Source organism: Molothrus ater, chromosome 1 (genome assembly GCF_012460135.2).
Source record: "Molothrus ater isolate BHLD 08-10-18 breed brown headed cowbird chromosome 1, BPBGC_Mater_1.1, whole genome shotgun sequence".
NCBI classification, from domain to species: Eukaryota; Metazoa; Chordata; class Aves; order Passeriformes; family Icteridae; genus Molothrus; species Molothrus ater.
The window spans coordinates 13,854,623-13,875,446 of record NC_050478.2 but is presented as its reverse complement, the minus strand read 5'-3'; the positions used below and the strand labels follow the sequence as shown (position 1 = coordinate 13,875,446).

Below are 20,824 nucleotides of genomic sequence, written 5' to 3'. Positions count from 1 at the left end.
TTATGTAATAGAATATTGCCCCTATTTTTTGTCCTTACATGTAATGAATAATTTTTTTTATAAAGCACAGAAATGCTTCACACTGAAATAGATTAGAAGTCATTCCAGTCAAAATCTATGCTGCTTTTGTATCTCCTGTTTACTACAGCTGGTGACAGAATAAGCACCTGTGCTGCCTCCCACCACACAGAGACAACTCTAAACTAACACTTTAGACAATGATCTACAGCACCATATAACAGTTGGTTAAAAAACCTCACTTCTTGAAGACATAAATCCACGTAAAAAATTTAGATCTTAGCATAGTGGGATAAAACACCATCAATATGGAAGGAATGTTTATTGCACTTGATTGTTTATTGCCCTTTATTCATCCTTAGCAAAATCCACACCAGAAAAACATAGCACCACTTCTTGATGCATTTCCTAGTTAACCATAGAAAGTTTCCTGTACCCTCTAGATAGTATGTGAATGCAATACTGTTTAAGAAATAAGAGACAGCAACAATCTAAGAGTTGAAGAGAAGCCTTTCATACAGTGAAGAACTAGAAAAAGAAAAAAAAGAGTAAAAAGCTCCCTCTAAAGGTTTGCTTTCTTTAAAATTAGTTCTTGATGTGTGGATTTTTAGTAGGTGATACTACACAATCTAAAAAAATACTGCAAATAGTTTATATCTACATATGTATTTTATATGCAGGCAAATAAATCTGGCAAAAATAGAACATTTAAACTTAATATTTATCCTGTCAATCATAATTGCAGGCATAGCCATGAGAAAACTCTTCTGCAGCAGGCATTCAGTGTGCTCAAACTCTCAGTGCTCTTAAATTCCATTCATTTCCAGTGGTAGAGTTGGTACCTTTTAAAATTATAGTTTGTTTGTTTAAGAGTGAACAGTCACCATGCCAACCCTGATGAACAACACAGGACATGAAATAGCCTGTGGATTTGTCTCACCCTAACAGCTGGAAATCTAACTGGGGCAGAGGAAAACAAAACATGATAAAAACAACCATAGGAGTCAGGAGGGAAAACAAGAAACAAGCAGTATGAGTTTATATGGAAACAAACATAGACACCTATCCATGTAGTGTTTCAACCCAATACATTAGAAGAAAAACCATTTTTCAGTTACCAGCCTGCTATATGCTTTCCCAAGCCACTGAACTCTATCTTTGATGTTCATGATAATTATTCCTAAGTGTTTGTGAACTACACCATTTAAATCCCCTCAAAAATCAGTTTATTTTCCCTTGTAACATATTCCTACAGTGTGGGATTATCAGACACAGCAGAGGCCTTCAGGCACCGAGAATATAAATGAGCCTAATCTCAAGAAAACAAGATGTGCACTTAACCATAAATATTTTTTATAATCACATTAAACATGACATACCTGGTATTCAGTTTTACATAAATTAGTTGTTATGTCAGACCTACTTCTGAGGTTATCCAAAACCCAAACACGTAACATTATTTCTACTCTTCAGGCCTGAATAATATTTACAGACATTAATGCTATATCCAGCTCTACAATCATTCGAGACACATTATATAACTTTATTTTTTTATTTGACAAGCAGCAGTATCATGTTCGTCATTTTTTTTACATTTTAATGTAGATACAATTATTAGGTTATCTGTCATATTACAATATTTAGGTTTTTTGTGTGATTTTTTTTTACTTTGTCTTAAGATACATTAAAAAACATCAACTGCAAACGTGAAAGGGGAGGGGAAAAAAAAAGCATGGTACCCAACCAATTCTCCACATTTCAGCAATACTTCACTCATTCTTTTAGTAAAGTTTTAAGAAATGTCATAATGACATGAGCTTGAAATATCTATAGGCATTTTCATTGACGCTCATGACATGGCACTGGTGATGTTGTAAACAGCAGAAAAACAGGGGCTGCCAAGTGACCAAGAGGCACAGGCCTGCCTCTTCCCACAGGAACACACCAAACAGTGACAGCAATGATCTCCTTACAATCATACCTGCAGGACAGCACATCATGCTACATAACTGTACTCGTCTGCAGAGGCCTGGCTTCGCTCTATGTACTGTTTGTCTATCAGGACTTCAATACACTTCTTAATCATGCTGATACTTGGGTTAAACCTAGCTCTTGATTGGCTAATTACCTGCAAAAGAAAGACACAATTTTGGTGTTATTTTTATTTTTCACAATTAAAAATGTCATCTAAATATTTGCTAAAGGCTTTAAGGCAAATTCATTTCTTTTAAAGACAGGATTAAATAACCCTGGAATAGTTAATTTATAACAAACAAGAAAGTATCTCTACGTATAAGTGTCAGGACACTGAAACTGACTGGTCAGCTCACTGGTTACTTTGGCCACATGTTCCCCAGATCTCCTCATTCCTCTTGCTTACTTCATTTATCACAGTACAAATGAAGACAAATATCCATGTTAAAAATTAATCTAATATTAACACATTTCTTCACTACTATCACAGTGGAGTTCCCCTACCATTACCCTCCTTTCCTACACAATTGGAGAAAATCAGAATCAACTTCTCTTTCCTTAGTCACTGAAGACAGACCTACAATTTAGTGAGTTCCATCTGGCTATGCTGGAACTTTTTAATACATGCAGTAAGAAGTTATTTATTGTAAAAACAAATCTTTATTTACATTGTGGAAGAAATTGCCACTCAGGCAAAAACTTTAGATGTCTCTTAGAAGTTCTCAGTCTTGCCCATTCTCTTGTAGAGAAAGGGAAGAAATGGTCTGCACCAACAGAATGTGCAAATTGCTAAGTAAAATTATTCAGATAGAAAATCAAACAGAAGATCTTACTACTCAAGTATCACAATATATTTTGCCTGTAGTTTCTTATTTCGTCTGTAAAGAAAATTATTTTTATTTCAGCTGAATTTTCAGTTTTCTTTACAACTTCTCATGGCTGGCTTTGTCCCAGCTCTAGAGTTTGCTGGGGCTCTCTGTTAGCCAACAGAACTCACCAGGTGGAACTCACCCAGCAAAGCAAACAAAAGCCTCAAAAGAGTGAGTTTTGTTGGGCTAACAGCCAAGGGTCTGGTATGTTCCACAGCAGCACAAGTGAGGAGAAACTGGGTGCTAACAAGCTGATAGATCTGCTCAGATTTCACCAAACTTAGCCCTCCAGTGAAGCTGATTGTCATCACCACATTTCACGTATTTACTTCAGACAGAGAAAGCAAAAAAGAGAATTTTGTATTGGTGTGGATTTTCTTATTGTTGTTGGTTTTTTTAATCAAAGATAGTACAAGTAAGAAGGATAGACAGAAATACCTGATGGTCAGAATAAAAATTTTCTGGGAATGATTGTTCTGACATCTCCCTCCACTACTCTTCCAGTCTTACTCATTTTATAGGAAAAGCTACCTTGCCCTGCAGGGGGCTGCAACACTGAGGTAGAATTGAAATTATCAGGGTGCATCTAACAATTAACAATTCCACAAAGACCACATGCTGACATATACAGGTCTACCATGGGCCTGGATTATTTTCTTGGACACCTCAACCTAAATGAAATGTGTGGTGCTGTAGTGCTAGAATCAGAGCTAACTACATTAGGGTTAGGAGTCTCTCAAGTACCTTTCTAACAGTATAATCCTGCCCTTATAGCTAAGAAAAAATACTAATGGGGTGAGAAAATATTAACTATTCATAGTAAACAGACTTCTTGCAGAAATATTAGTTCTTACTCAAGAAGTCAAACAGCACATTTTAACTCATACATTATATATAAGAATATTAACAGCATGATAAAAATAACAGTGGCACCAGAATTAGTAACAATATCACAACTATACTCTCTACCTAGTTTTTAACTGAGTAACCATGAAAATATCCACCTTCTTTGCAAAGCTGATGAAAAAGGTTGGAATGTTACTATTCTGCAAGAGCCCTGCAAGAGCAAAAAACAGCAGGGGTATGTAAGTGGCCCTTCCATTACACAATGGAAGAAGCACCCGGAAAGGATTTGTGTCCAAAACACAGCAATTTGTAATCTATTTCATGATTATAAACTGGTGTCAGGCCAAGTACATTTCAAGAATTTTTTCTAATAATTTGACAATGGGCAGAAAAATGTATTCTCAAAGATTAAAGGGCTTGCCTATCATTTTCTAGTTTTAATTGCAAATTCTTATACAATTTCATCATAATTGCACAGATGTTTTAAATAATGGGAAACCAAAAAAACAAAGATTCTGAGAAAAATCAGGACCTATACTGCCTCATCTTCTAGATATTCAAAATCAGATTTCTCAAATTAAGCTTGCTTTCAGACCTGTGTAAAAACACTTCTTCAATATCCAAAATCTTTAAGAGGTCTCACACTGCATCATCTGGGCTTACAAACTCCCTGCTGCTGCTAGGTTTTTTTTCAGAAATAAAAATTAAGGAGTGGGTGTGGTAAACTGTTTCCTCCATCACCACAAATTACTCCATGTTTCTACACCTCTATGCTCAAAATCGTTGAATAAAACAGGAATCTCAGTTCCCCCTCCCACCAGTCTTCTCTGAGGCCATCCAGCAAGGCTCAGAGATGCAAGAATGAATTATACTGAAGAAAGAGCTTTGGAAGGCTGAGAAAAGTAAAACTGGCAATTGGTTGGAAGGAGCAAATGTTAGGCTGGAATGAGAAATACTATTAGGCAGGCAACGAGCAGATGGGAAAGTGGGAAAAAAACTAATGAAATAGCACTTCCTTCCAAGCCAGGCTGTGACAGTTCACAGGTCATTAATCTGGAATCTAAAACATCTAGAGAACTGGACCGCTTTGTGGAGAAGGGAGATTAAAAAGTGCATGTCTCCATACTCAGACAACTTTTAAAATTTAAACCATGAGTTATAATAAAATAATGATTAGAGCACAGAATTGGCTAAGTGCTTCTGTGGAAATTCCATACTAGAATATCCCTATTCAGGTTTTCAACTGAACTCATAGCTCTGGCAATGATTTTTATAGGATACAACATCTCTTGGCACAGAACCAGCTAACAGGAAAGAGCAAGAACTTAATGCTTTGGTGCTAAGACACATTTATGAGATTGAGGGATCCCAGCTTGTGCTCCAGTACTGCAGTTCAAAATAGACTCCAGGGAAATTCTCACTAATTTCACTGGAGTACTGGTTTCCACACAGGTTGAGTTTTGTAGTCTGATGTTGTACCCTACTATCCTGAAGATTTTAACAAAATCAAGCTCAAGGACTTTCTCTCACCTCCTGAATAAGAGCATTATGTCGCAGCACTTTACGTGCCTTCATGATACGGACTATAGCAGCTTGAAGATACATTTTCCTGTCTTCATCCACAGCACTTCGGGTCTGCTCCATCTCCTGCCACACAGGAACAACAGTCATGCTCAAAACACAGTAAGACCAATAAAGACTGCATAAAAGTATCTTGAATCTCTTTTTACTTTACTAAAAGTGGTGAACTAATACAAAAAAGAATGCAGGTGTAGTTCTATTCCAGTAAAAGTATGTCCATAAATTAAGGATATCAGGTTTCATGAAAGTCAGTAGGAAGGTAGGAGACAGGCATCTAAACCAATGTTTTTGCTAGAGAGAAAAGCAATCATAACTGACTATAATGTATTGAGTTTGGCAGCACATACCTATCTTGTACAAAATCCTGTGTCATAGGAGATACACTGAGAACATGGATTAACAACACAGGAGTTGATTTTAGTTGCCAAAGGACACAAAACTATAGGAAAATAGTTGTTGATTCTGCTGTTCTTGCAGTAAGTTCCTTTATAAACATCAGCAACCAAAAAGTCTCATAACATAGACTAAACATCAATACCATTTGGTATTACCATTTTGTTTATCTTTTTCTTCTACTTCTTGTTCCCTATTCCACCTTCTCTTGCCTATATTTCAAGTACAAAAGAATTGCATCGCTTAAGCTTTAAACCTACAAAATTTCTTTTGCAAATCTTATGGAATCTGATATCTGCTTCCACCAAACTAACACAGTAAAATCCATTTTAGAAAAATAAGCTTTCTAAGCTATTCAGGCTAGAAACACCGAAGAATACTTGCCTGTGGTGTGTCTTTCTGCATTGATGTGGTAATTTTAAACTTTGTTCGTTTACTGCTGAAGTTCATATTTAATGAAAACATAGACTCTGTCTCTATGTCTTCCTGCAACACAGAATCAGTTTTAAAAATCAGGAATGGAACCAGAAAATAGTAACAATTTACTTTGAAAAGTCACAGTTAGAGTCTTACATACACAGAAAAAAAATCAGATTTGTAGCTGGAAATTCTAAAATGCTGCTTGAACTGGGGCAATTTTTAAAGCTAGTTTAACTGACGCAGAAATCAAATCTATTTCAGAAAGCACTATTGAAGCACTCTGCCATACAAGAATTTCGTTAGGAAGCAATTTCTCTTTTAATATTTTGATAGCTTATCTTAGTTGTAAGCACTTCATTTAAAATCATTTTTTCCCTGCAATGAAAGTAGGATTTGCATTTATCTATGACAGGACCTCAAAAGGGAGCTGATGCTTTCATAATTTTTACAAAAGTTGTCTTCCAGAATTTAAGGAAAAGCGTCTAAACATTTTGATATGTTATAGCAGAAACAGCTGACAGACTGCAACTTCTACAGTGCACATCTACCTGCAGATTTCAAATTTTTTTTTCCTGTCAGAATCTCGATTCTTTTCCACATATATATGTGCATATCTTTATTATTATCATTATTTCAATTTTTTTCCTACAATAAAAAACACCTTTACATTCAACACAGCATGACTGGACAGAGCTCTGCAGTTTCCAGGCAAAAGTCTGTACAAGTATCACCAATTTCCAGTAGAATAAAGTTACTGGGATTCTGAGACCTTGGAATCTGGCCAAACTGTCTAAAGCACTAATATTTTAGTAAACACAGAAAATATTTATCTAAATATACATTCAAACCAATATTAATTCTAATTTCGTATCTTGCAACAAATAGCCTTTGTTACAGTATACATAAAAATCAGGATACCAGGCATAGTATAGAAAATACAACATGAAATGGGAAAGACCTTGAAAAATAATAAGCTAACAGAAAAATAGGCTAACATTATCTTCAAGCATTATTCTGCTGACATGGTTGAATATAAACAAAAATCAATTGTGTATTGAGCATGAACTCAAAAAGCATGATTCGAATGAACCAATGAAGATTTTGAGATGAAGCTGCACATGCTCTTTCCCCCACACCCGTTCACAAAATGAACAAACAAGCAAAAGCAAACTACAACATTTACTGCACTGTACTTTTCTGTTTGGCTCAGATACAGGTAAAGAGAAGTTTGTGTATTGAATTCCACTGCTTAAACCACTAAAGCTCACTTGTTTATTTAATAAGTAAGCTGATAGACTGTCTACAGATCTGCTATCACATTGCTGGATGGAGTGCAAAGAAAACAGAAATAGTAAAGACACTTGAATACAGTAGTCTGGAAGGCAAAGAAGTGGAAAATGCAGCAGTAAACATTAAAAAGTAAAAGGGTTGGAAAGCTGTATTATTCCTTCTTCTATGACATAAGCTTTAAGAAACTGGGTGAACCTCATACAATGGACATAAATAAATGTAAATCCTTTAAATAACAGGCAACGTTTTAAGATTGTTAAAGGTCTCACTGCTTCCTGTAATAGCTCCCAGTGTTTTATTTGACCCACGGTTTAACAGACATCTTCTCAGCAATTGTTCCAACCTGAGCTCATTTCTAGATATTAGAAGCATGTCCTATGCTTCAGCCAAGCACCAGATCTTCCTTGTGATCTCACTTTCCATTTTCTAAAATTTTCCTGGTTAAAAACAAAAGCAGCTGTCAGAGCAGCTTTGGATTTCTTCCTCTAAGTGAATTGAACAGCTTATCTCAGTTCCTTCTGTCTGATTCTGTCTGCATAGTGGGCTTTCTGGGTGAGCTGGAAGCACATGCTCTGTCTGTATGGGATGCACAGGCTCTTCTGCAGTAATTCTTACTTAACAGAGTAAAGTCTGTGCCCCTTGCTGTACTGGAAAAAAGATTTCACAGAGGCTATACAGAAGGATGAGAGGGTCAGAAAAAGAAGTATCAACCATTGCCTGAATCACAAACAAAGCTCAGATATTACTGGAATTTCAAGAAACTCATGGAATGATAAGTCTGGCAAACTGCAGCAAAAATCCTCTCACAGAAGTCCTCCTTGCTCTCTTTGTGGCTCCTGTAATCTGTCCACAAGGAAGAACATGGTTGCTCTTTTTTTCAGTCTCTTAATCCCACAAATATTCTTTTAGGATCACTGTAAATTCTGGTTTACTACTCAGGCTCCTTCCAGTGATTCAGTACAACGTTGAAAGCAAGGCAACAGAAACAATAAAGAATCCCTGCATTATTACCTTTCATGCTGCTATAGACATAGAAAGCCTGAATGACAGGCACTCTACCTCCTCCTCCTCCTGTCTCCTTCCTTAAAAGTAGAGATTTACAATTTTTCACAAGGGTCAAAAATAAAGCTTAGAAAAATAAAAGTAAACAATGGATATTTTAAAAAAGTCCTCAACAAATATCAGAATGACAAGACTGAAAACATTAAACTTTTTAATATCATAATGGCATACCTTTTCTGAGTCATGGTTGATCATTTTGACATCAAGCAAAGATTTGATGGTTTTTGTCAGCTCCTTCTCATTCATTTGTGTACTGTCCTGAAGCTCCTTGTAAGTGACAGTCTCACTGTTGTTGAAGGCAAGCAACACTGCCATTTGGTATGTTGTGACCATGGCTACGTAAGGTTTGCACAAATAATTCATTTTTACTTCACCTGTAATGATACAAGTGGCATTTATAAACAGATGAAAGGTGCTGAAAAGTCATCTGAAGCCTAACTATCAGAGCTCCTCATACATTTCCAGACATTCAACCCAAGTCTGTATTTAACACTTGAAATGGAACAATGACAACTGATGCTGTGAATTTACACATATACAGTGGGGCCTGCAACAACTGCCCCACCCTGATTAACTATGCATACTAGACAAATAGTGTAATATATAATAATAATAAAAAAATAAATTCCAAGTAGCCTCAACACATCGCAATGCATAAACTTCAATTAACAGCTTACACAGAATCTCAGAATACTGATTAATGAGGAAGTAGATTAAAGGAAAAATTTAAAAACAAAGCAAAATACTTATCCATCAAAAATTTTTCATATTCTTACATTTTTCAAATTCCCATGAAAAACAAAAAGCACTGAAGAAATCTACTTGAAAGCAGATTTAGATTTTCTGTGTGAAGGTGAGTGTGAGTTAAGAGCAACCTCCTGTTACCAGAACTAGATTTTCATTATATTACATTGTTGTGGGCTATGGTTTTCATCTCCATGTGGTATGTGGCAGTCCTCAGTTGTTAAAGCCTGAGACTGAAAGCACTTAAAATAAAACATGATTAACTGACACTTACTAAAATAAACACTTGACAATAATAAATAATAAATACTTAAAATTAAGTACTTATGTAGATACTCACATACCTGAGTAAAATAGTATAATATGCATTCTTAAAATTATTTAGTATTTATGTAGGGAACATCTATACTACAGAAACAATTCCAGGGCAATTGTCATTAGCTCAGCAGTTCTGCAGTGCTTTTCTGCAGTTAAGAACATACAACTCTAGTTTTACTTGGATTTAGTAAATCACAAGTTTACGAGACATGGATTTTGGAAATTCTAAGTACTAAATATTAATTTATAACACAAAATACATCCATTGACTTTATATGCAAAATAATGCTCCAACTCCCCATGTTTTTGTCATTTGAAAAGAACTTTTAGCAAGTAACTGTTAGATCATAAGTTTGTAGCAAAGCACTTATTTTTACCTGTACAAAGATAATGTAACCAAGTAAGCTTCCTTCCACTAAAATGCTGACTGTAAAATAATTCAAACTGCAAAACAAAATGAACATCAGTTAGTCACACATATAACTACTCATGAAAGTTTATCATCACCCTACCACCCTAATGAAGAAATACTGGTTTTATGTCCATCACACTGGATGAAAACATTGCAGATCCATTTGTGACAGCATTTTCCTTTAGAAGATGAGTGATGACTGAATCTTAATTTAAGGTCTACCTCTGGTAATGAGAAGAACTTCAGCAGATTCAAAAAATCTTTCCCTAAAATGAGATCAAACTCCCTAAACCCCACAATGCCAACCCTGTGTACACACACCTGTGTGTGTCTTATTCTGTTTTGGTCTGGAAACTGATTAACACTGAAGGAGAACATAAAATCAGCGAATTTTGATCTTTTTAGGAATTAGGTGTTTCTCCACCCACAAGCTTGCACAGTATGAAAACCAGTATTTGTACACCACTCAGATAAATATATATTCACAGGAAGCTTCCTCAGTCTCAGAAAAAGCTGCTGAAGAGGTTGGCCAGCTACACACGTACTCTCATACTTTGGAGTGCAACTGCAATACTTTTTTTTTCTTTCTAAATCCTTGCCAGAATCCTAAGAGAACTCTCTCCATGGGTCAAATCATCAAATTGGACAGTAAATAAAGACATTGTCAGACAATTTTCAAAGACTCCCTCCTCAGGGTCATGTTCTGATTCTTTAGGGAATTCTAATCCAAAGCACTGATCTCTACCTAGGTCACACATGAATAAGTTTGCTCCTTTAAAATGGCAAAATGGTGAAATGAGGCAAGCAACCCAGACTCTGAGCTGCTTCTGACACACAATTCTGCACCAATTTTCCAACTGAGGCACAACTGACAATACTCCTACTTTAACCCACAGACAGCAAAATCTCGTCACACCTGGTGATCCTGTAGTCTGGGTCAGAAGCTATTATACTGCCAAAACCAAGTGCCACTTAAGTGAAAATTAAAGCTGAATAAGTAGTCCTAATATTCAGCAGTAATACAAGAAAAAGACCCTTCACCACAGAAAAAAGACATTTGCCATTGTAACTTACATCAAATAGCAAGGTAAGGTGTAAAAATAGCTATAAAAATCTGTTATGTCCAATAATACAAAATGTGTATTACCTAAATTGTACTTCACCATCAAATACACCTTAGCAAAGATCAACACAAATATTTTGTTTTTCAACAAGCATGGTATAGGTAACATTTAGAATACAATAATATAATCAAAAGCAACACAATACCTCTACAAAGCAGAAATAATCACATAAGAAGAAAATATTTGGCTAAAGCAAAACCTTAACTGCTTTGAGAAATCATAAAATGAGCTTTAGAGAAGTTTGCATGAAGTCTGACTTTGAACAGTTTCTATGAAACAGGGAACAAGAAACCTGTATTTGCATCTTAATCTGCTATTAAGACCGTTCAGATTTAATATTAGAAACAGAATCTTCTTTTATCTAAATATTAAGAGTTGGTTTTGAAGCAAAGAACCAACATAGTTCATTTGATTGCATTTATTAGCATACCTTTTGGCAATCACAAACTATAGAAGAGAGATGTGAAAAAGCTACACAAATACATACAGAAATTTAGTAACGTATTTGGCTGACCCTTCAACATTGCATATGGACTGGAAACATGATAGACATAATTTACAATCAAGGTAAAGCAGCTCAAGTTTTTCTCTGTTAGACTGATGATTTTTCATTTGGAGTTATTTTACATTTTCCACATGTTTACAGGAAGCCTCCTACTAACCTACCATCTGTACACTTTTTTCCAGTTCCTGAGGAATTGCAAATGTAGAAGAAGGAGCCTGAGTTAGAGGCCATGCACCAGCCTGAAAGTATTGGGAAAAACAGAAGCATTAACATTTTCACACAACATATATATTAAGAAAAAATAGCACTCTTAAGTGGATGTATAGTGTGCATTATGTCATAAGAAAATCAATTAACTCAGGAAGTTTTACTGATCATTTTTTAGAGCACCTTCTGCACACCCCACTGAGGTATTAATTAAGACTGAAATTTTATATCACTACTGTTTAGGGACCTGGTGGGTTGATTTTACAAAGAAACACTAGGAAAATAAGTAATTCTACAATGATCACAGGCCATCAGTTCCCATATAAAGTAGTATTCATAATTAGAAAAAATTGTATGTTTGTTATCAGAACATAGAAAATAAATACAAATAACTCAGCAGCAATAAACATACATTAGTACCTGTAGAACATATATCTGAAAACTAATTCCCAAATCAATGATTGTGTCCTGGTTTTTGATAAAGTTGTTGAATTTGTTGTTGAGATCAGCACTAACACTCATGTCTGTATACATTCGATGGAGCTTGCTGGTAAATTCATAACCACAGGCTTGCTGTGAAGAAATATTGTAACAGGTTTCAAAGTGAAAACAGTACTCATCATATTTATTAGTGAGGGAACATAATTTATATGAAAATCTAGTCAGCAGAAGTGTTATATTTACAGAAAACACTAGTTATGATAAAAATCAAACACTGTAAAATAAAATTATATTTATCTTAGTTTCACCTTACATACACTAACCTATTTGAAAAATATTGTTTTATAAAACCAAAAGATAGACATGTTTATGGAAGTCCTTGGTATTTTTTTAATGTTAACATGAATGACTTGAACACAGCTAAAAAAATTATCCAAAACCTCATTAGAATCTCAAATGCCTAGGTGATACTCAGCCTTTTATCTTTCACAGACTACCAAAACACTAGCTTTTGCTGTCAGCTATTGGAAACAGATTTACCAATTGCTAAGTTACCTCTGGCACCCTCTGCTGCTCCCTCTCAACACGACACACTCCTATTATTCTGTGTTAGAAGAATATTACCTTACCTTTAGTTTGTTTATCATCGCTTCTTCAGAATCCATAGACATAGACAAACCATGAATTAATCTTTTTGCCAACATTCTGGCATAGAACTGCATTAAAAAAAAAACAGAGACAAGGATTTTAAGAAGCATAACCACATTCTTCAAGTAGACTTTAAATGTGACATTTAAACCATTATTGAATAGGAAAAAAGTTACCTTTTGGAATACATCTTTGTCATCAATGTATTTGAAAACAGTAATGAAACTCGTAAGCTTGTCTTCTACTTCATTCTCTGTCATTCCTTTTGCTGATTTCTTTAACAAGTTGTCACAGTATTTGGCCAGCTCAAATTAAAAAAAGAAAAATCAAACCTAAAACTACTTGTCAAGCTTGAGAACAAATGTATGCCAAGGTATTTCCAAATTTATACAATAGTTCAAACATGAAGTAAGTCACACTCTACAGTCTCACATTGAATACAAGGGCTGCATTCATGGGTAAATGATACATTCTACAGCCATAAAAAACACAGTCTATACCAAAAATTAGAACCATAGCAACTTTGCCCACTCACAAAAGGTGTGTGCAGTTGAAGCTGTTACTATTAAAACACACACCTGAGTGTGACCCAGTGTGAGAGCTGGGTATGCATGTGAAGGACCCTATGGCAACTCCTTTGATGGTTTTATACAAGAATTATTACTTTGTGTGCATCACTTACCAACTCAGGTGCTTTGCAGATCGACTTGGGCTCCCGATAGTTAACTACTGATGTCAAAGCCTACATAAAACATGGAGCAAAGAGCAAAATTGTCAATGACTTAAACCTTTTCCTTTTATGAAATTTGAAGAAATCAAAAAAATCCTCAGGGCAAAGACCATCCGAGATCCTATAAAGCTGAACTACACAAAAGGGGATAAAAGTGAAACAACTCATAAAAAGGCTAAATTACTGCTCTATGAGAATTTGGTTGTTAAACATTTTCAAGTTGAGAATTAAGTAAAAGTAGAAAGAGTAGAAGAAGAAAAATAATTACAGAAAACCAAAGAACAAATTAAGTTCTGATAAGAAACTTCACAAAAGTATTATGATTGGTATACAGCAATAATATAGTCCAAAAGAATGGATGGAAAGAAACTAAGGAATAAGTGCAGATAGAGTAGATTTGAGCAGCAGCACATCAACAGCATGTATGTTGAGCTGAAAAACTTATATGAAGTGTTCACAACAGTAAGAAACAAAAGTACTTTTGGTTGTTGGATTTGTTCACACACTAAAAAGGAGAAAAACACATTGTTGAAAGTGGAAATTTGGAGTAGTAGAGTACAAACAACATGATGGCTGAAGAAAACCTGAATATGACAAAAAAGGAAAGAGATAATGGCAGTTCAGAAATGAAAAATAGATTATCAGAATAACAGAGTTTCTGAACTACATGTCACATTTAAATTAGTGTTGTAAACTAACAGTGAATCAAAAATACTGCATGACCATAGTTCCCAGGAATTATAGTTCCTCTGTAGAAGGTAAATATTGTTGTTATTATTATAAAGACAAACTGACAAGGAATTCTTCTGTACAATACCTCAAGATTGCAAAATTTGCTAATAGGTCCCTAGAATTCCTCTGAGAAAAGAATGCATGACTTGACAAGAAATAGGAAACTCTTTAAAGCTTGGAGCAATCTTTTGCAATAATACTGGAGGCAGCAATAGTGATTTTGATAGTCACCATCAAAAATTAACAGCAAATTAATATTTTAAGTATTTACTGTAAGAAAGATCAATTAAATCAAGAACTGATGTATTTAGAAAAGCCTATGTGCCAGCAAATGAAGTTCTCAGTCTTGTGTTACTCCACCTTCTGGTACATGACATTAATTGCAATGGAGAGAGAAATGTATTTGGAATTGAAATATTTGTTTTAAAATGCCAAATAATTATTTTATCAATGTCACAAATACAGATGGGTAACTACTATTGGTGCCATCACTGGTACCTTCTCCATTATGTCTCTTCAGGTTAACCTTGACTGATAATTGTCAAAGCTTAGACTCTGACATTGCACAAACTGCAACTACTGCACACACCACAAAAGAGCAATGAACTGTATGTTTGCATCCTGTGAGAGGAAATTAAAGAAAGAAAATATATTTATTCATTATAATTAATAATGATTAATATTAAAATTCATGATAATTAGAAGTGTTATCTTGAATACATGCATGGCTATGCATTTCAAATAAAAGAGCAGCAAGCCTCTTTCCCTTTATTTGTTATTTAAATTCAAGTGCAGCTCTCTCCTGGAAAAAGTTACCTATTGTGGCAGTGATTGAAGTAATGTAAGTTTCCAGATATCCTTGGCAATCAACTTGAAAAATCTAAGCAAAGATTCTGTGGGAGTAATACCAAGAGCATTCAGAGATAAAGATTATCTCAGCAAGCAAATTCAAGTTCAAATGCATGCAAGAATTACCAAACCTCCCAAACCTCACCAGTTGCCTATTTATCATCTGCACTTATATTTGCACTGAATGGATCAGCACTATTTTTGTGTTTTGAAATATGATGAAAAGAAAGGTCTTTCTTTCAGAAAACGAGTATTAAAATGGTCTCCTTTAATTTATCTTTTCCTTTACACTGTATTGTCTTCTGCTCCATTGCATTTCTAAACTAGAAAGACTGCATATGAACTATAATTGACCATGTGTTGATGCTATGAAGAGTTTTGGTGAGCCTGAATCAGGGTCTTGGATTTTGTTTTCCAATGCTTTGTTTACTTAAGTAAAAATTACCTTGTCAAGGGCACTCATAAAGTGTTGATCACCATTCAAAACAGTGTTGATCAGTTGAACAAATTTACTATGTACTTCCAAAACTGACTCCACAAACTGAGTTGGCATCTAAAGAGGGCAGATAAAACAGAAGGTAAGTTAGTGAGGAAAGTAGTAGTATCTAACAAACATATCTACATTAGTTGTAGATTGTTTACTGATTACTCTTTTTTGAGAAAGTTAATACTACAGTGAATTTTGAGAGGATGGATTCTGCTGTACTGTCACACTATGATGCTAGAGCATGTTTTGGAAATAAAAAGTCTAGGCTACATTTACAGTCCTGCTATCCAATCTAGATTTGAGTCTATACTGTTCTCATGCCATCTATTTTTTTCCCTAAAATCCATTATTAGCTCAAAAACTATTAATGTACAGCTATCAAGCAACTGATATAATAAAGTGCTGCTTCTCCTACACAGCAACCTTAGAGAGAAAATCTGGATGATCCCTTTAGATTTTCCTACATAGGGCAGTTACCAATTGAATTTCATGCACCACATTCCAGCATCATATTCTGCATAGAAATGACTGACAGGAGCTGGAGGAGTCCCTACACAGACAAGCTGGCAGGCACAAGAACAACAGAGAGAAAGGCACTGGCTCTGTAGCATAACTCCCCAAGTACATTCTCAGGTCACACATTTAAAATGTTTCCAAGTACGTAATTTATACAATAGGACGAGTATTTCACACTGAAATTATCTACATAAGGCTGTGACTTGTCACCACCCTCATGGGTCTGTATTTATTTCTGTGAGTAGACACTACTAGTTTGAAAGAGTAAGTTCAACAAACCTAAAAATAACTGGACAGCAAACTATACTACTAAAGACTGCAGTATGCACACTGAAGTTACAGTGGAGGCACAGAATAGCAAGCATTCCTGTGCAGTCAGTAACAGAGTGAATGTACAACAGCTTCTGTTTATGCATTATTATAGACAGAAACACAGGATAGCTGAAGTCACCATCCCAAAGTGAGCACAGATCTAGACAGCAAGATGCACACATGCACAAACACAATGTCAAACAAAAGCTTGTAGTTTGTCTCTGAACAGCAATGCTGGAGAAACAAAAATGGAATTGAGTAATTTAAATAGACATAAATGGAAAAAAAGTTTAACACATTTTAGTAAAATATGTAAGATAATAATATTTTCAGAAATTACATGACAATATAAAGCAAAATTACTACAAAGCTATAGTGAAAACCAGCAGATTGAAATCAGGACAGGATGTCAAGTCTTTACAAAATGGAATCACTGGCTTCTAACATACCAGAACAGCAAATGCCACTGACTTAAGAGAAATTCAGGAGAAAAAAAAAAAAAACCATACATGGAACAAAAGGACCTACTTGCCCTGGTAGTATTAAGCAAACAACAATGAGAAATATCTAGCTGCAGTTGTTTCTGGTTAGATCACAACAATTACAACAATCAGCTCTCAGGTTAGATAATGGGGCACAGCTAACCATGCTGATGAGAAGTTACAACTTATCCATCACGTTCCAAACCAATTTTATGCAGGCAAAATTAAAAAAAAAAAACAACAAAGAGGATCAAGAATATTAATCAAACAGTCAGTTCAGTTGCCTGAGGAAACTCACATTTTCCTGAGAAAGATTGCTGGTTGCTCTAAGGCCCTCATCATGGATATGGTTTTGTAGTTCCTGAATCATATGAGGTAAACCACTTGACACCGCACGAAGCAGAGTATACATATTTGCCATGTCTGTAACAGAGATACATTTTTATAGAGTACACACTTAGAAACACCAAAAATTAACACTTAATATAGTACCATAATTTCAAACAGAACTTTCTAAAGACTGAAACAAGACCAACTGTTTTGAAAGAAAAAAAAATTAACATACACTAGATCACTGAGAAAAGAAAAAAGGAAAGAGTAGGCCTATTATCAGTGTTTTCTGAGTCCTGCCATTGTGACTACCTCACCCTCCCAATACAGCTTCTTTAGGAGAGACTCTAAGAAGAGAGAGGTGGGCTAGTGTGGAGCAAGAGTGCGCCAGTTTATTTTAAACCCTGGCCTTTCTTAATACCCCTTGGCAGCAGCTGACTAAAATCAGTTTAGGTATTTTCTTGACTTTTTATTTGCCTCCAGTGGTAGCTTGAAATTTTTCTCAGGTGAAAAAGGCTCTAAACAAGCAACTGCTATTTTTATTATATTTTGCCTCTCTGCACCCCCAAAAAAGAAACCAAACAAAATAGATGGAAACTCTGATCAAGCTTGAAAAATTCCCTGGAAATTGAACCATTATTAGATACAATTTGAGTTTGACTGTGAAAAATAATTTGTTTCACATAAGAGATACCATCTCTCATGCAAGAATAAGCATTCTTTCAAAGGTAAGAGGCATGTAGTCATGGGGAAGCATGTTGTTTTAGTCAGGCAGGGAATACAACTACAAGAGCATCTCCTTCTGTAAAAAAGATTTGGGATGAGAGGTCACAAAAGATTCAGGACAATAAAAAGTGGCTACGAAAAGATGCCAAAATATTTTATAAGCCTGACCTGTTAAGTGATGATGAAGAAATCTGTTAAGACAGAGCCATTGGTTTACAAAGGAAAACACAAGCATAAAATATTATCATTTATACAGGACACAGGACTTCAGTGTGTTTTTAAGATGACTAAGACAAGGAAAGAGAAAGAGCATTAGCTGAAAGAAGGATTGTTAACAGTAAAAAAAAAGGTTTTGATTATATACTTGGAGGAATAAAAATTAGTTGCATGCTAAAAGAAAAATGTTATTCAGGGTTTAATGGGGATTTCTAAATAAGTAACATTAGTTGAAAATGCTTATATGCACAGAAGGTCATTGGAAAAAGATAGGAAATTGCAATGCTAAGTGAATAAAACAAAAAACCATTTCAGCCTTTTTGTGACAAGTGAGACTTACCACTTCTTTTCTCTTGTCTGATAATATTGTGACATTCTGCATGTAGAAACTGCAAGTGATCAGCTACCATCCTCTGCTGGCATTCATGAGTCACTTTGCCATATGAGCTGGGATTCAAGTACTTCCGACACCGCATTTCTTCATCTTTTAATCTACCTAAAACCTACACAGAAGATTTAAACTGCAAGCTGAAGAAATGCTGACAACCTACGTAGCACCAGAATATACAAGAGTGTATGTATGTAGAATGGGAAACAACAGTAAGTAATAAGAGCTACAAAAGAACTTGTGTGGGATGAAAAATTTAATTTGTTCTTCTGAATCAACAATTACTGAATGAACATAATCTAGTCTGAGTACTAAGTAGGCTTGGTCACTACTAGATGTCTACCAGCATTCCATAGTTTTCATCTTGAAATTTCTTGCTCCCTTTAACTTTGTGACTAGTCTTCCCCAATTTCTCTTACCATACTTCTTATTCCTTCCAAGAAAATTTTACCACTATACCTAACAAAAAGAGAACTCCAAGAATCACTTTACTGTTCCAAGTCCATCTGCTTGTATGTAAACATCTGCTCAATAGGTACAGGAGTACATCTGAGCTATTAATAAAAGCTCTTTTTATAACTCAGTGAAGGAAATAGGCTTAATCATAAGATAAGTCATATGAATACTGCCATAAAAGCACTTACACTGTGAATATTAGGGGGTTCTAGGAAGAGGAGTGCAGCTGCAGACTGCCAGTGATATGCAAAACTGCTTTTGGTTTAGTTAAAGTCTTAGCCTGTCCCTGAATTTCAACACAGGTGTGTAACCATTAGCTTAAAAGCAATTCCATAGCCCTTTTCTCAACTCTTCTATCTTGGTAGTGCAGACAGTATAGGACCAAGAACTGACTCCTAGTGTTGTATTAATCTTTGTTTTCTCAAAATAGGTATAAGAATTACAAGTAATTTAACCACAACATAACTTCATACACCACAAAGCAAAATGAAAGTAAATCCACCTCAGAGTATGTAATTTTTAACAGTGTTTTATAACAACTAAGTTAAGAGTCTTTTTTAACCACATATTGCTAAAACTCTAATGTTACCCTACTCCAAACTGAAAGAAAATAAGGAAGTGAGGAAGTAATACTAATCAACCTGATGTGTTTTATTTTTCTGACTTTTTTTTCCACTTTTCATGCCATTGAGTCATCATTTATTTTGAAATATTTTGATACTGACTGTCCACTCATAGCAAGGTTTGTAGTCTATGTTCAGATTAACCATGTCACTAAAAAGTACCATTTCAATTACATGAAAGCATAACATGAAGAACAACTATGAGAACTGTAGAGGACCACAAGTATCATCAGTAAAATGATTTTAATTATTGCATGTGTATTCAAGAATCTCTTACCTTCTCCATGTACTGTGAGCAATTTGACTCTTGCAATAAGTTCGAAGCTTCTTGTTTATAATACTCCCCTGTTTCATTCAGAAAAGGACACTCAAAAATTTCCTGATAAAACTAGAAGAGAGAATTTTTTTTAAAGGACAAATAATGTATATACTAGACTGACATTCTAAATTAAAAATACATAATCAGAAATGTGTATCTACCTTTAGGGGGAATTTTTTCTTATACTGTTCAACATGAACAAAGGAGTTAATAACCCCATGGATTACTTTCTGGTTTGGGTCTTCTCCACAGCGATCACTGAAATAGACAAAGAAGTATTTATAAGAATGCAGGTATCTGGTGTAACTCATCTACAGGCAAATGAAATAAAACTGGATGAAAACATGTTCCAGTAAACTCCCCTGCTCAAATTGGCAAAATTTAAGAAGATTCATCTTAAAATAAAAAATGGACTTTTTTCTCTCATATACATTTAAATTGTTGAGATAGTTATTCATAAACATCCAAAAGCATTTAAAGGTCATGAAATCTCCAAGTATTTGCTAAGGATCTTAAGTATTCCAAATTATATACTCTATGTAAGTAGTTTAAAAGCTACAGTAATTTCCATCTCTTATTTGTAGCCTTTATTACATAGACTACCTTCACACTCTTGCCCCTTCCAAAAAATCCATCCTTTTTACCAGCACCACAGCAAGGAGCGTGCTGTTTTCTTTTCTGAATATTTACTAATCAACATATAGATTTCAAGTAGAATAAATAACACACCTAGCCCATTATGTCACAATATTTAATCATACATCATACAGAAAAGGAAAACTTTACATCTTCCAGTCAAGTTCTAA

The 20,824-nt window shown here is 34.9% G+C and overlaps 1 protein-coding gene across 3 annotated transcripts in view; it reads right to left on the bottom strand.

Moving 5' to 3' along the window:
• Nucleotides 1-1,349: 1,349 nt before the first annotated feature.
• The window catches only part of CUL2 (cullin 2), a 41,638-nt gene continuing 22,163 nt past the window's right edge, over nt 1,350-20,824 (bottom strand). For all 3 annotated transcript variants that reach the window (XM_036406355.2, XM_036406354.2, XM_036406353.2), the window contains exons 7-21: nt 20,180-20,276; nt 19,977-20,087; nt 18,573-18,735; nt 17,259-17,383; nt 15,609-15,716; nt 13,535-13,594; nt 13,029-13,157; nt 12,834-12,920; nt 12,184-12,336; nt 11,718-11,795; nt 9,893-9,959; nt 8,625-8,827; nt 6,066-6,167; nt 5,238-5,354; nt 1,350-2,146 (exon numbers count right to left, since the gene is read on the bottom strand). In XM_036406355.2, the coding sequence (XP_036262248.1) occupies nt 2,015-2,146; nt 5,238-5,354; nt 6,066-6,167; nt 8,625-8,827; nt 9,893-9,959; nt 11,718-11,795; nt 12,184-12,336; nt 12,834-12,920; nt 13,029-13,157; nt 13,535-13,594; nt 15,609-15,716; nt 17,259-17,383; nt 18,573-18,735; nt 19,977-20,087; nt 20,180-20,276 (1,732 nt within the window). In that variant the 3' untranslated portion in view covers nt 1,350-2,014. The remainder of the gene's footprint in view (nt 2,147-5,237; nt 5,355-6,065; nt 6,168-8,624; nt 8,828-9,892; nt 9,960-11,717; nt 11,796-12,183; nt 12,337-12,833; nt 12,921-13,028; nt 13,158-13,534; nt 13,595-15,608; nt 15,717-17,258; nt 17,384-18,572; nt 18,736-19,976; nt 20,088-20,179; nt 20,277-20,824) is intronic.